Source organism: Lycorma delicatula, chromosome 6, assembly GCF_047948215.1.
Source record: "Lycorma delicatula isolate Av1 chromosome 6, ASM4794821v1, whole genome shotgun sequence".
Classification (NCBI taxonomy): Eukaryota; Metazoa; Arthropoda; class Insecta; order Hemiptera; family Fulgoridae; genus Lycorma; species Lycorma delicatula.
The window spans coordinates 106,248,803-106,264,167 of NC_134460.1; the positions used below are offsets into that span (position 1 = coordinate 106,248,803).

General features: G+C 29.9%; 1 protein-coding gene across 3 annotated transcripts in view; it reads right to left on the reverse strand.

The window, feature by feature from the left end:
- Window positions 1–15,365, reverse strand: part of Helz (Helicase with zinc finger) — a 118,278-nt gene that overhangs the window by 29,199 nt on the left and 73,714 nt on the right. For all 3 annotated transcript variants that reach the window (XM_075368284.1, XM_075368285.1, XM_075368283.1), the window contains exon 15: window positions 2,244–2,390. In XM_075368284.1, coding sequence (XP_075224399.1) covers window positions 2,244–2,390 — 147 coding nt within the window. The remainder of the gene's footprint in view (window positions 1–2,243; window positions 2,391–15,365) is intronic.

Consider the following 15,365-nt stretch of genomic DNA (forward strand, 5'->3'; position numbering starts at 1 on the left):
TCAATTTTCTGATAAAACAAAACAAATTTTTTTGTAAATTTTCAAATAATTAACTTTTTACTGCAACTCAATTTTTGAATATTCAAATATTAAACGCGTTTTGCCACTTAATCCAACAAATGGTAATAATACAATTTACTGATAAGTTAACTTACATATTAATAAGTTTACTCCAAACTACTGTACCGGGTGTCAGTATGGGGGAAGGCCTTAGAGATGTGTAAGCATAGGCATATACTAGAAGGAGCACAGCGACAGATCGCTCTACAAGTAGTCTCCACATACTCCTCAGTTTCAACTGAGGCTATACTAGTTTTGGCTGGATTCCTCCTCTTCAACAGATGGCCTACATGAGGAAGAATGTGGAAAAAGAAATGGACAAGACTGAGGCATGGAGACGAATGTTACAAGAGTGACCAATCTTCAACAGGACGATAGACTCATCGCCTTGTAAGACAGATTGATCCATGGGTCAACCGTAAGTTTGGAGAACTGAACTATTGATTGACCCAACCACTGACAGGACATGGTGTGTTCAGGCTGTATCTATACGGAAGAAAAAGGGTAGAAAAATGACCTCTGCCGTTACTGTGGAGAAACAGATATCCCTGAACATGTCATGTTTAACTGTCAACAGTGGAAAGACAAGTGTCATTGGTGCACTCAAATAACCAGACTGGTCACAGCTGATACTTGCTGCACTCATACCAATCAAAATTATGTTTTACGCAACATAGAAATTCAGACCTACACCCAGTTAATGTCACTTAACAAGGAGAACGAAACCTCATTCCGGTCTGCGCAGGAGCTGGGGACAAACTGTCAATTAGACCACTGCCATGATCAGTGATCCCACTGTGCCAGAAAAGCGACTTCGCATTAACATCGGCACCAATAAGGATTGGAACGTTACCCACAATACGAAGGATCCTACCCCATCTCGCTAGGTGTTCCTCAGTGGGATCCCTTGTATTGGAAATATGAACTAACAACTGTAAGGTTCTGTCCGCAAATGGCAAGTCTGACCACAACATGATGTGCATCAGAAACCTGCCGTATAAAGACACTATCAAGCAACTTCCTGCATAGAATAGCAGACAAAGGTATGCCCTCCACAAAACTTTTTCTAGCTCTGAAAGCCTGACAGATCACCTTTAATTACATATAGGTGCAGCAGAAGGACAACATCGAGGCTCTGTCTCTCTACAATCTCACCTAACTCAACCTGTACTACATAAGCACCCTGGGCATTTAGTTGACCGAACCTAACCATTTAAGGAATTAAAGTACAGCACAATGGCCCTTACATAATAGCCACACTCCCTACTAATAACCGGGTGCTCAGATTCTTGTGCAACCTTTTACATTTAGCACAGGCCGGAGCCTCGGACCTATGCGAACAATCGTCATGCTTGTGGCCCTCCTCACCACAATGGGCACACACCAAGGCAAACTTACATAATTTAGCCCTGTGACCATATCTGCAGCAGTTGAAACATCTTTAGATATCCACATACTCTTTTATTCGGCAGAACCCTAAATCGATAAAAAGTCTGCCTGCAGACATAAATTTTTTAAAGAGACCAGAACTTACCTCAAAGACTCCATGATATTTCTGGGTATCACGCCTATCCGTTTTACACACAACTTTCAGGATTTGACAATGATGCTGTGAAGGTAAACAAATAAAAAACTATTTCAAGAAAGTTAAGTAGAGAGCAGAACATTCAACAGGTGAAGGACAGAGTCAAACCGATGCTGACAGTAATCTCTGACTACTGTTATTATACATCAAGAATAAGCACCATTAAGTGAACAAATAATAAACATAATTATCAATAATTTCTCTAGTATCCTTAAGATACGATTTGCTGTAGAAGACCATGTCCTTGGAAATCTAACACATGAAAATCCATATCATGACAACACCCCTTTCCCAATTAATTAAACCTATTCTAAAACTTTTTAACAAGAAATTTCTAGGCAAAACCTTTTGTCACCCCAATATTTTGTCACCTTTTGTCAACACCCCCAATATGAGTTTCTAGTGGTGATTTTTAGTTATTATCCGTGCTAAAAATGCCCCCTTAATGGGTTATAATTTGAGAACTGAGAGAACAATACGAAAAGCAATATCTTAAGCAGACCCCACATAACATATATTTACAAAAAATTAAATCAACCATACAGTAATCTAAACAGATAGATGATGCCAATTATAAAGTACGTTGAATTAGTGTCACCTCTGAATTGTTATAGAATGCAGTTGAATTACGATCCTGTACATCTTCCCCTCTTGTTGTAAAAAATGTTAACGGGTAGAATTTATCATGTCTTGGCTGTTTACCACTGCTAATAAGTTTCTGATCATAGAACAACTCTGAAGTAAACTGTAATCAAAAAATAAATTAAAGCATCTTTTAAAAATAAGACACGATCTAAGAAATTATTCTTATTCTATTTATTTATTTTTCTTAAATTACAAATAGTATCCGACTGCTTTGTTATTTGTCAATAATAAAATTAATTTATTTTTTTAAACATTTATTTATTAATATAATTAAATACAAAAAGTGGATTTAGTTAAAGATGAAAAAAAGTAAAGTAATGTTAAGCTTTATACTACCAATAAAATAATAACAATCAGCTATAATGACATCCATTAATGAGTGTTGGATAGATTAGTAACCTTCATTCTTTTCAACTTTATGATTCCAAAACACCAAGAACAACTCAAAGAGTAGCATCCCGGAAATTAAAGAATGAATAAGATTTCAACAGGTGAAACCAAATTTTGATCACTCGAGTTAAATAACACTGGGTGCACTATCACTAAATGCTAGTAAAATTTATTGGATGTTTATGACCACAGCAGTCAACATCGCTTAAAAGAATGCATATATAAAAAAAATGAAAATATAACAATAAAATATAAGCAATTAACAAACTACCAAAGCAGTTTGTTATTGCTGTTTTTAATTTTTATTTCCACTTTACTGATTTTTAACAGATTAGCAAATAATGTCATCACAAATGGCTACCCTGAGAACCTGAAGACCCACTACTAAATCTAAATAAAGATATATTTACTTTTATTTAGATCCAACTGATCAAGTTTCTGAGATGAAATTTGACAATTTATTTTTAAATGATAATCATAAGGGTCTGCTCAGGATTGTTAATGTAAAACCTACATTAATCGTAATATCTCATGAGTCAATCTAGGCTGTTCATATGGCTAGCTAAGCCATATGAACAGCCTAGACAAAACCCAGTGATGAAATACTAGATGAAGAAGAAGTTGCAATGAAATAGAACATAAAAATTTAAAAAAACATGAAACAAAAATCAAAAATTTCATAACAAAATAAGTATACTAAATGGAACCTAAAAATAACTTTGAGAAAATTGTTAGAATTGTTAGAAAATACATTTTTGAAGTTTAAACAATTATAATTACAAATTCTGCTCAGGAACTAATAGAGGTCAAAAGTTAGCTAACAATTAAAATTATTCAAAAGTAGTTTCTATTAAACTTCCTTTGAAACAATGTTTTATTGAACATTATAGAATGAGGATGGCCATCAACAGTCCTTCTTTAATGAAGTGTTAAGAAATGCAGATAAGGCATGGATAAGTATTAATTTTTTTCAAATAAAAGTTTTATAATAAAACCAGCAAAATTTGTGGAAGAATTTTAAAAATGTAAGGGGCATAAGATATAACAGAGTAAGTACGTTTATTATAAATATACAAGAATCAACCAGGATGTACAAGAATGTTTGGCTGTAATAAACAATAATTTTTAAAAAAATGTTTGGTAGTTACAATAAAAATCTTTAATATTTTTTCTACTAGCACAATTTAAAATTACACACTTACCATATTGAATTTTACCACACTGATTTTTCTGTTCAATTGTTATAGAATCCATTGTAGTTTTTTAAGCTACTCAACATCTATCTTTCTTGACTTCATTTCAAAAATGACTTGACTAAAAATTCTTTTATTTTAAGAAAAGAATTAAAATCATGAGACCAGATCATATGGTAGGTGTATGAATAATCCCTAGCAAAATTTCTGAAGCAATGATCGAGTTGTAATAATAAAGTGTTCAAAAACAAAACAATAAGCCATTACAATAGACTACATTGTTTTTATATTACATGATGCATTAAGTTAAATCTTTCATAATAAGCTGCTAATTTATTGTTGTTTCACTTGACACCATACCAATGAATAAGACGCTTTTCTAGTCTAACAAAAATTATTACATTTTTCCCTGTGACAAAGTTTGTTTTGATTTTGTTGGCATTACTACTGATACTACTTTACAGTAAGTTCAGAAAGTCACTGTGCAGTATGCTTTAGAATTATGTGGTGCACTCTGTTCTTTCGGTGTTAGGTTAGTTGCCCTGTAGGTTTGTTGGGTGTTGCGCATAATAAACCACGATGTCAGTTGTTGAGTTAGTATTGAACGTGCTTCATTTTATACTGTGTTGTTTTGTTAATCGGAATCAATAGTTGTGAGAATCATAATGGTTCTTTTGGTACAGAAACACATTTTTCTCATTGAACATGTCTTTTGTGAAGGTGACACGAATACTGATTTAGTGAAGAATAAGTTTTCTGAAAAGTTTCCAAATATCCCTGTTCCTTGCTACAATGCAGTTCAAACTCTTTTATCAAAAAATTTCAGGCAACAATCTCTGTTGAAGATGCTAATCAAAGTGGAAGACCACCTAATCTAAACGAGCAGTAACTGCTTGGTATTCGGATGCTATAGCCAAAGGCCATCAAAATCAATGCATATGTTAGCACAGCAGAAAGATATCAGACTTGCAACCACACAGGGAGCTATAAGAAAAGAACACAAACTTTTCCCCTTACAAAGTAATGTGTATTTAAGAACTGAAACCTACAGATCATGCTAAAAGACTAAATTATTTTATTGTTTAAACATTTCATGAACTGTGAGTCTCTATCACTGTGAGATTGGCCTGAACTGAATGATTCAAATCACTTGAATAAATAATATTATAAAAATAGAGTTAAATTTACATTAAATAGATTTGAAAAAAATCTCTGTTTAACAATAGTGGTCTTCCCATGGAGACTGAGTATGAAGCTAGAGTGGTAATTTATGCAAGCACCTCGTGAGAGGCTAGACCAATCATCACAATCACTAGCAACAAACAGTATACCCCTGGGGCACTGTTTTGGGATGTACAATGGGATGCTCTTATAATATCTCTGCAAACAATTGTCTGATTTTCAAAATACAAATGGCGTATTTGTTATTAGGTTGAAGGCTAACTTTTACATGCATCAGGTACACTCTCGATCTAACGGATCATGGTTATTCGGAAATAACAAATTTGTCTGTTTGTTATCACATCAAGGGAGAACCAATTGACTAAATTCTTTCAAATTTGCAGGATACATTCGAGTTATCCCAGGGAAGGTTCTAAGCCATCAACCACAGCCCTAACTCCCTTGAAGGTTAAGATATTAAAAATATTCATCATTTCTTCGCCCCCATGGAGAGTGAAGTTGTAAATTACAGATATTCACTAAGGAAAAAGTAGATTAATACTTTTACTTTATTATTATATTTCTGCCACCATGGCAAAGAAATAAGTTATACATTTTTTGTCATCAAAGGTGTGAGTACTTTATTTACCATAGTTACTATTATTCTTTTGTAATTTAGTTTCTTTTTCAGGTTTCTATAAAGCCTAAATACTATAATTATTATTTATCAGTATGAATTTCAAACCATAAGGATAACGTACTGTGCAGAGGGCCAGGGTGTGGATTCCTCTGGGTAGTGTAGGATGGCAACTAAAGCAAGCTCTAAAGCAAGCAACTAAAGCAATCCAGGGTGCCAGTCTTCATGGCAAATTGGTAATGGTGAAGCGAGCTCTGCAGCCATGGGGTAAATCCCTTGGCCCCAAGGAGCCCCTGAGTTGGCTTTGGGATTTGCTTGGGCTGACCTGATCCCCAAGGGTCAGGTTCTGGCTAGACGGGTTGGCTAGTTAAACGATAAAGAGATTCATCATCCTTTACCACTGATATCAATTGAAAATATCAACCCACTACTGTTTGCTTTTTCTGATCTTCAAGCAGTAGTTCATAATTCTATACATCACAAATTTACATGTACCCAAATAGTACAAATAATTTGTATAAGAGAGACTTGAAATATTGAGGAAATAAAATAGGCTAATTCAATAAAAGTGAAATTTTTTTATCATTACAAATCTGATGCTTCAGAAACTGTTGTCCATGATGGATGTTTCGGCACCATACATTTTTCCTATGTAAATAGGTTTCTTGCATTTAAAAATCAGACATTAATTTTGCTTGCATTTGAGGTGTTCTTTTTCATATATATTTTTATTACTAAAAAAAAATTGGAATTTGCCTAATGCAAAACTTTGCTCAGATTGATCTAATACAACAGGGAACCTAGCAAGCAAGCATCATTGGTCTAGTTACCCACTTAAGCAATATTGATAAACAAACATTCTGGATGGTCTGAATATAAAATTTCTTTACTATACCTTTTCCACTTTTTCTCATTAAAAGATAATTTTGAGTAAATGCATTAAACCATTAGGTCAAGTACACTTGAATAACATCATTAAAATTATTTCATTAATTATACAACAAAAATATAATAATACAAGCTCCCTGACTCAAACCTACAGATTAATAAATGTGACAAGTTCAACACAAATAAAATTCATTCATAAAATTTTAATTAAAAAAAAAAAAAACATTTATGTAGTTCTACCAAGTGGCTGATATAAAGAATCACTATTTGCAGGAAAAATGGAGAAACATTTTGTTGAAGTTGTTATCCAGATTCATGGCAATAAAAAAAAGATGAAACTGATAAATAATGAGAAATAACATTACAGGAGAAAACAAAAAGTGAACTATGTTTCCTTCATGGAAATTGATTCCATGTAGAATCTTCATGTATGTATTACTGGATTTTAACAATACTGGATGCAGTTTTTTAATTGAACAATAATTACCATGATAAAAATGACAAAAATATTCACTACTGACTTTTCTCAATGTTTTAACTGGCTATAAATAATTTATGAGTTCAAGAATAATCCACCATTTTTATTTTAAAATAATTCATCACCAGTGTAATTACTCTGATATGCTACAGGAACAAAGTTTAAACCAATTTAAAATATGCAAACTTTAACTTGATTTGAATGATCACATTAATAGTATACTTCAGTTACCGAGAATAAATTAATGGCAGCCGTCATAAAAATGGTCATTCTGTGATTGGCCAACACTGACAGATGGTCAGAGCTGTGTTTAAAAGCCAGCAGATTATGGTTACTTTACAGATAGAAAGAATTGCAATTTTAGTTAGGGCTCAAATTTTGTACAAAATTTTAACCTACAGTCAAATACTTAAAATTAAAGCATGCTTGTTACAAAGCCTGCTTCCCTATTTTGCTACCATCAGCCATCTTTCTATACAAAAACTACTAGCATAATTAAATATTTTATATATACACATAAAAGGTGGGAAACATGCATCATGATAAAAATGAAAAATGGAAAGCAGAGGAAAACAAGGAGACTACAACACCAAGCATATCTAAGGCTGTGTGGAATGCATAAACAAGTATTATTTTTTACCTCTTAACTTCCCAACAAATTTGCTTGAAATTTTGCATAAAATACTTTGATTTCAGAACAATGGCAGCCTATAATCATTAAACTACAACAACAATCAAATATTACGATGACTAACATAAAAGAAATTGCCAACTTAGAATATATACTTTTTCATTTTGCAAACTTTTATGGCTTAACTTAAGTTATGCAGAATAAGCTTACCATGGGACCAGAATTTCTTCTACTAAATAAAAAGGTAGAATCTATCAAAATTAAAAATCTGGTTTTAACATTAGAAGCTTTAAAGAAAAGGAAAACATATAGGTTAAATTGAGGACCTCTTTTTCAGATTTCAGTAAAAAAATTAATTTAATAATGAATTCCTAAAGTAATAACTTTTTATTTGTTAAGATTTTTTAATCTTTTTTACACAAGATTAGAAGTTTTTTACAACATGCTGCTGGACTACAATTACACATGCAAATTAACTTAAATTATTAATTAAACATTATTATACTTACTTTGAGGACCTTTCCATTTTTCTTATAGTGTTTTTGCAATGCATACTGCTCTATTAGGCAAACATACATAATTGACAGAAAATTTCTATGTTGACAGAAATCATTCTTCTATGTTTTTAAACAAATATTTTATCGACTAATATACATATTTACCTAATAATGCAGTATGTATTAAGAAAGCACTTTAATGAAAAAAAAATCCTCAAATACAAATGTTTGTATCTGCATTTGCAACCGTATTCCAGTTACTGTTCAATAACTGGAATAATGTTATCTACTGTATCTCCTACGGCTATAATGCGCTTCAATATTCTATTTATATATTCTAATGCCAAACACCAACTTAAAAAATCTATTGTAAAACCAACCACAATGTGTTAGTAGGAAATTTAAAATCAAGTTTACTATATAATGATGACAGAGTGCTTACAAATATACTACACTAGCTATCTACACTTAAAATGTGAAAACAATAAATTTTGAAAATGTGCTACGTTATGAGAACAAGCAAGCGACTATTTATAAATGCATGCAATAACACTTACATGCACCAGTTCAGTATATCAACATAAGAATATTTTTTTTTAAATGGAAAAACAATAACTATAAGATGATTTTCACAATTGTAATCTAGATACTTTATTACTGAACACTGGAAGACTACAAAACTTTAATATATTGTGATTCAGTACCAGCAGTTTTTATAACTAATAGTTTCAACAAACATTCTGTCTAACTCTTTCATTGCTATATTCCTATCAATTATTGTTTACATGCAGGACTAGGCTTTTAAATATTTTTAAAATTCTAATTTAGGATTTATTTTAAAAGTTAAAAAATAACAGTATTAAAAATTATTATAACCAAATGTTTAATACCAGGACCACCTTCCTTACCATTTTAATATTTTAAATATATAATCATTTTCAAAGTGAATTCATAATAGCAGTAACTGAAGTACTTTTTGTACAAAATTCTCATCAGAGACTGGAAAATTATAACCTAATATTCCTCTCTATTCTTAGTTAGCCTCATAATAAATTCAACATCATAAATATTAAACAACTATTGAAGTTCTTTAAGCCATGAGAATCTTTTCCAATCAATCTCTGGCCTTCCTTCAACTTTTCCTTCTATTTATCAACTGCACGAGACTATGCAGTATCTTTAAAAATATGGCCAAAATATGGTGCCTTTCTCTTTTTCCCATTTATTAATAACGCTCCTTTCTATTCATTATATTGTCTACCCAAAATATTCTAAGAATACACCAGAACTGTATCTCAAAGATATTTAATTCTGACATGTCTTTAGATAATTAAAATGTTTACTATTTGGCTACTTATTTACAATAATAATACTAAAAACAACAGAATTAAAATGTTTATTTTAGAATAAATTATCATAATTTGTAATTATACATCTGTACACTTTTTATTCAGAATATTTTTATATTTAATTGTAGTCTACAGCGCCATTACTTGTGATATAAACAACTTTTAAAATCAAATTGGTGCTGATTCTGTTCAAAATTACATTAGAAATATTTTTAAATGATTTTAGATTGCATATTACATAGAATTATTTATCATGTTTAAATATATACAACTTAGAAAAAAATTGGTGTCATTAACAAAACTAATTAATAAAGAACTATCTGAGCTTGACTTTTAGAATTACGTATCTACAATACTTACTACATTAAACAATAACGAAATATAATATCCATTACATTATATCTATATTACTTATGTACATTAAATCTTATCTAATTGAATCTGTGATTACACAAGGTGATATTAAAGTGTGGAAACAGCTTCATATTTTAAAACTGACGTGTACTAGGAAAGAAACATGTGCAGATCAATCTACATAGTTACAAAATTACAATTTTATGGTGTGTTTGAAATTATTATATGTAATCCCGGCTCTGCCACATGAATCTAACTTTTTTTTAAAATAGGAAGGTGGATAATATGATTCATGATTTTAATGTAAATTATTATGAGACAAAGAGAAAGTGCTCTTCCATCACGATAACACACCTGTACACCCATCTCAGGTTTTTGCTATAAAACTTTAAGATCTACGCTTAGAAATAAATGGTTTCATATGCAACATATTTTCTGGATTTGGCTGCCAGTGATTATTTCCTCTTCCCAAACCTAAAGAAATGACTCTCTGGATGAAATTCACTTCAATGATGAGGTCAAAGATGATATAACCGTTTATTTTAAAGAACTGGACAAATCGCATTATACTGAGGATATTAATAATTTGGAAAGTCATTTGTCTAAATATATCAAATTGCAAGATGACTACATTGAAAGAAAAAACTTTTCAGAGAATCTCATGCTTTCAGATTCAGGTCAAGAACCTTCCGAACAACCCTCCTATTACATAACTTAACTCGTTTCTATTTAAGAAACACATTTCTCTTGACACATGATCAATTAATCTAGTTTTTGTTGTTATAAGAGACCAACAAATTCTCTCATTCCCTATTCATTCATCTAAAGATTTCTTTATTTCATCCATCTAACTTTCAACATTCTCTTTTGTAACACAACATTTCAAACACCTCTATTCTTTATCTTTCTGCTTTACGTATTGTTCATGCTTTACCAACATAAAGTGCTTCACCAGACACAAACATTTTTAACAATTTCTTTCTAGTTCTTAGGTTTATATTTAATACTAGCTTATATTGTTAATACTTTCTTTTATGCTTGAAAGATCTCTTAACTTATCCCAGTCTGCTTTTGATGACCACATACTTAGTCCTCATTTATAATTTTACAAATTTATAAACAACAAAATTCTCTACTATTGGTATAGATATGTTCGAGTACCTTAGTATTTAATACCTCATTATTACCCCTTTGGTCAATTTCATTATCTTTCCTTTATTCTTATTTATTTTCAGAATGAAATTCTCTCCTAGCAATAAATCCATGCCATTCAGAATTTCTTCTAAACAATCTATCATTTCTGTCAAAAGAACAAGATTATCAACAAATCTTAATGTTTTTATTTTTTCTCTTTAAACAGTTATTCAACTTTCAAATTTGTCTTTCAATTTCTATACTGCTTTTTCAAAAGCATAAACCGTAATGGAACCATACAAACTATATTTTCTCACTTCTTTTGGAATTGAAGCTCACCTTTCTTCATCTTTTATTCTTATAACTCCAGCCTGGTTCTAGTATAGATTGTAAATAACTCTTCTCTCCCTGAATTTAGTGATTTTTTTCTTCTATTTTTGAATATTTTATTCCATATTACTGTTATCAAATAATTCTGTAAATATACAAATTCAAGTGGGTGATTTTATTCTTCTTAAAGCTACTTTCTAAAATGAATCTTGGCTTGAATGGCTAACCTTGTAACTCCATGTTCATTCTGAAAGCCACAACAGGTCTTCATATAATACAGCTTTCACAACACATTCTAAATGCCTGTAAACTACCCTAATAAATATATTCGAAACATGAGTTGTTAATATGGTAGTTTTACAGCTTTCCTACTTTCATCTGTATAAATATAAATTTGTTTTAGTATATATTATATTAGATACCATAAAATTACATTAAATTTATTTTGAAATGTTAGAAACAAAGACAATTGATCAGAACATATCCATATAATTAATGTCTGACCCTTTAAGGACTAATTACACTAAAGTAATGGTATAATATTTAAAAAAAAGAAAACATATAAGAAAGGTAATAACAAATGATTAATTTTTAAAAAATTAATTAAAAATAATTAAAACTAATAATTATAAATCACAGAATTTCATAAATTAATTGACTTAATACAGTAAATTGGCAGAACTGATGAATTTGGAAAGAGAGAATATTACAGAAAATCAATTATTTTATAAAAAATAAATGAATAAAAAATGTAATAAAAGAACGGGGGAAAAGGATTACAAAAATTGGAACACTTAACACCAAATAAGATTCAGTCCAAAAATAAAAGAAAGAAATTGTAATTAATTGCCTAGCCTTTGTAGACAAAAAATTAAAATTTTCTCAGACAACTTCAAAATAGAAGTAGTACAAGTAAACAGTCTAAAAAAAGGAAGTAGAAAAGTAAGTATGGCTAAAAATTTCCTTCAAAAAACAGAAGAATTCAAGACCAACATCAAAGATTCCATCTAAATCCCTAAGTATGAAATCAGAAAAATTAACTAAGTCAATAAATATAAGTATCTGTAACAAATGATCCAAACTAATGGTTTAGATAAAGAAGCCAATCAAACAACGGTGGAAAAATGCAACTGTCCCCATCAACTAACAAAACATATTAATAACAAAAAGAATATATCAATAAAAACCAAAATGGAACATTACAATTTAGTAATCAAACAAAAGGACTGCTTGCTTCAGAATTCATTTTCAATTTGAAATCAGATGAAATAAATACAATAGAAAAAAAGGAGGAAAATCTTGAAAAAATCCTAGGACAAATAAAAATAAGTAAAAATGAATACAAACTCAATAAGTAATAGAAATCTTTACAAACACAATGAAATTGAAAAAAATACCAAGATTCAATCACAAAAAGAAGAGCCAAATTCTCCGGCCAACCTATGAGAATAAATAATAACAGGCTTACAAAATAAATCTTCAACTGCATTTACAACAAAAAGAATGAAAATCAATGGACCTCAGTGGTTCAAAAAAAAATCTGAAGACAAAATACAAGATATAACAATGTTCACAAACAAAGCTTGTATAAAATTTCAAGCATTTCCAAGAGAAGGAAAAAAAATAAAATAAATAGAATGAAGACAAAAACAAAGTGATACAATGAGTAACAACTATTGGAAGACCAAGAAAGAAAACCCCCCCAAAAGACAGAAAAATTAACACAAAATATTGCTACATGTGGTTTTCAATCATTTAAACTAAAAAATGAATTAGGTTGATATGTAAAACCAAGTTATAGAAAAAATGTAAAAAAAAAATTTGAAGATTTAAAATTTTATGAAAAATATTTTCACATTATGAAAAATGGAGAACATTTTAAATGAAATGATGACAAAGTTAAAGTTACTAAAATTAGACTGAAATTATTCATTTAAATACAGCAAAAACCAGAATAGAATGTGTTTTGTTTGAAAAAAGTATGGTACAAAAAAAAATTGGGAAATAAAATAATGTATTTTATCTCTAAATTTCTGTAATAAAAAAAAAAGAGAAGAATACAGTAGGGAGTGAAGTATATTGGCATATGGATTCTATTAAGTCATACAATCTGAAGCATGACCAACTAAATTATTTATTTAATATTTTCTTCCTTAAATATCATTGTTTATTTATGAACAAGGTGAACAACAGCTCTTATTACAAAAATAATACTAATTATGAAATCAACTGACCTACCAATTTTTATTTTAATGAATGAATCGGCAGAAAGATTATAAACATCCAAATAAATTTTAAAAAATGCCACCAAAAGTTGCATACTTTACCAGATTTTTATTTTTAACATGCCTTATGGGTTTTAAATATTAATAAACTTGAAAAATGAATAAACTCTCACAAATTATAAAAAATTAATTTTTTTTAAATTTTAAAATCAGGTCCGTGGGACAACCATAATGAAAATCAACACATACTACCACCGCCAATGAAATATTCAAAAAGCTGGTTGACTTCACTGCATTCATCTTATTTATTACTATTGTGTTTTTTCTGTTTTTACAACTTTCTTTGCTTATAACAGGGTTTCCCAAACTGTGTTCTGCAGAACACCGATGATCCACAAAGTCAGTAAATGTTCCACAGAAAATTATAAAACTGAAATTAGAGAACAATGAAACATTGCCTGCTTTTATGTGTTTAACACAAGTTAAAAACACTCTTAAAAGAAATTTAAAGAGGAAACATAAAACAAAATGGTTTAAATCACACGAGTAATAAATTTAGTAATACAGCACAACACGAGATGGCTTATGTAGCCAATGAAATACAGGCAGAATGCATTTCAGTTAGTGTTTCTGTTCTGTGCTCAGAAGTAAAGAAATGTTATTGTCATTTTAGTATTTTAAAAGTGTAACTTTCTTTTACTTTATCTTCTTTATGAAATTGATAAGTAATTTTTACTAATACTAACATAATAGCAATATTTTCTATCGTTAAAAGTACTACTGTTTTTAAAAAATTAATATTACAGTATTCCACCTTGTTACAGCTATACCAGAAAAGCCAAATTTCATTTGTTACTTCACAATCAGTTTTCTACATGTACAAAGCCTAATTTAATTTTACCTGAAATTTGACTTGCTTTTTTTGTTTAACCATTGGCCTTGTTTGTATGCATCCCAACTTGACTGTTAATTTTTCCATCAATTACATTAATCTACAAGTAGATTAGCCATCAAAATTTAAATATATGTAACTATATAAACATATTTACATTACATTTAAAAACTTATTATTTTTATAAGTAAATAAAAATATTTATTAAAAAATATGCATATTAAAATATTTATTTGATAATCTATTTCTGGAATTCAGTAAAGGCTATTATTATTATAAATTAGCCACCATTTTAGTTCCATTTCAGTTCTAAAAAATAAATTTAAAATAATGATTGTTGGTTAAAAATAGTAATTTTGAAACAAAAAGGAGCACTAACACTTCAGATACATCCGCAATTGGGGAAGAAAATGTAGTTTAACCATTGTTTATTCAAAAACAAGGTGTCATCAAAGAATATGCCTAAGGAAAACATGATAAGTTATTTAAATTGGGGCTTTACATCTAATGACAATAAAAATACCCCTGATGCAATGTGTGCTGTATATAATAAAATTCTAGTTATCAGTTCTTTGGCTCCAGCTAAACTTCACATTTCAAAATGAACCACCCTGATTACAAAGAAAAAACTAAACATTTCTTTAAGAGACATTTTAACTTAACTCCCAGGAAAAGCCTGAACTTCAAGTGAAAAAAATTGCTAAACTGAAAACAAAATGACAACAGAGGCAACCTGTTGCATGAGTTACCACACTGTAAGTAATGATGAAGCTCATATGATTTGAGAGACACTTATTAAACCTTGTATGAAAAAGACACTGTGTCCTGCATGTTCAAGAAAGATTCCACTAAAAAATTTGATTCATTACAATTATTCAATAACACTGTTTCACGCCACACCATCGATCTTTCTACT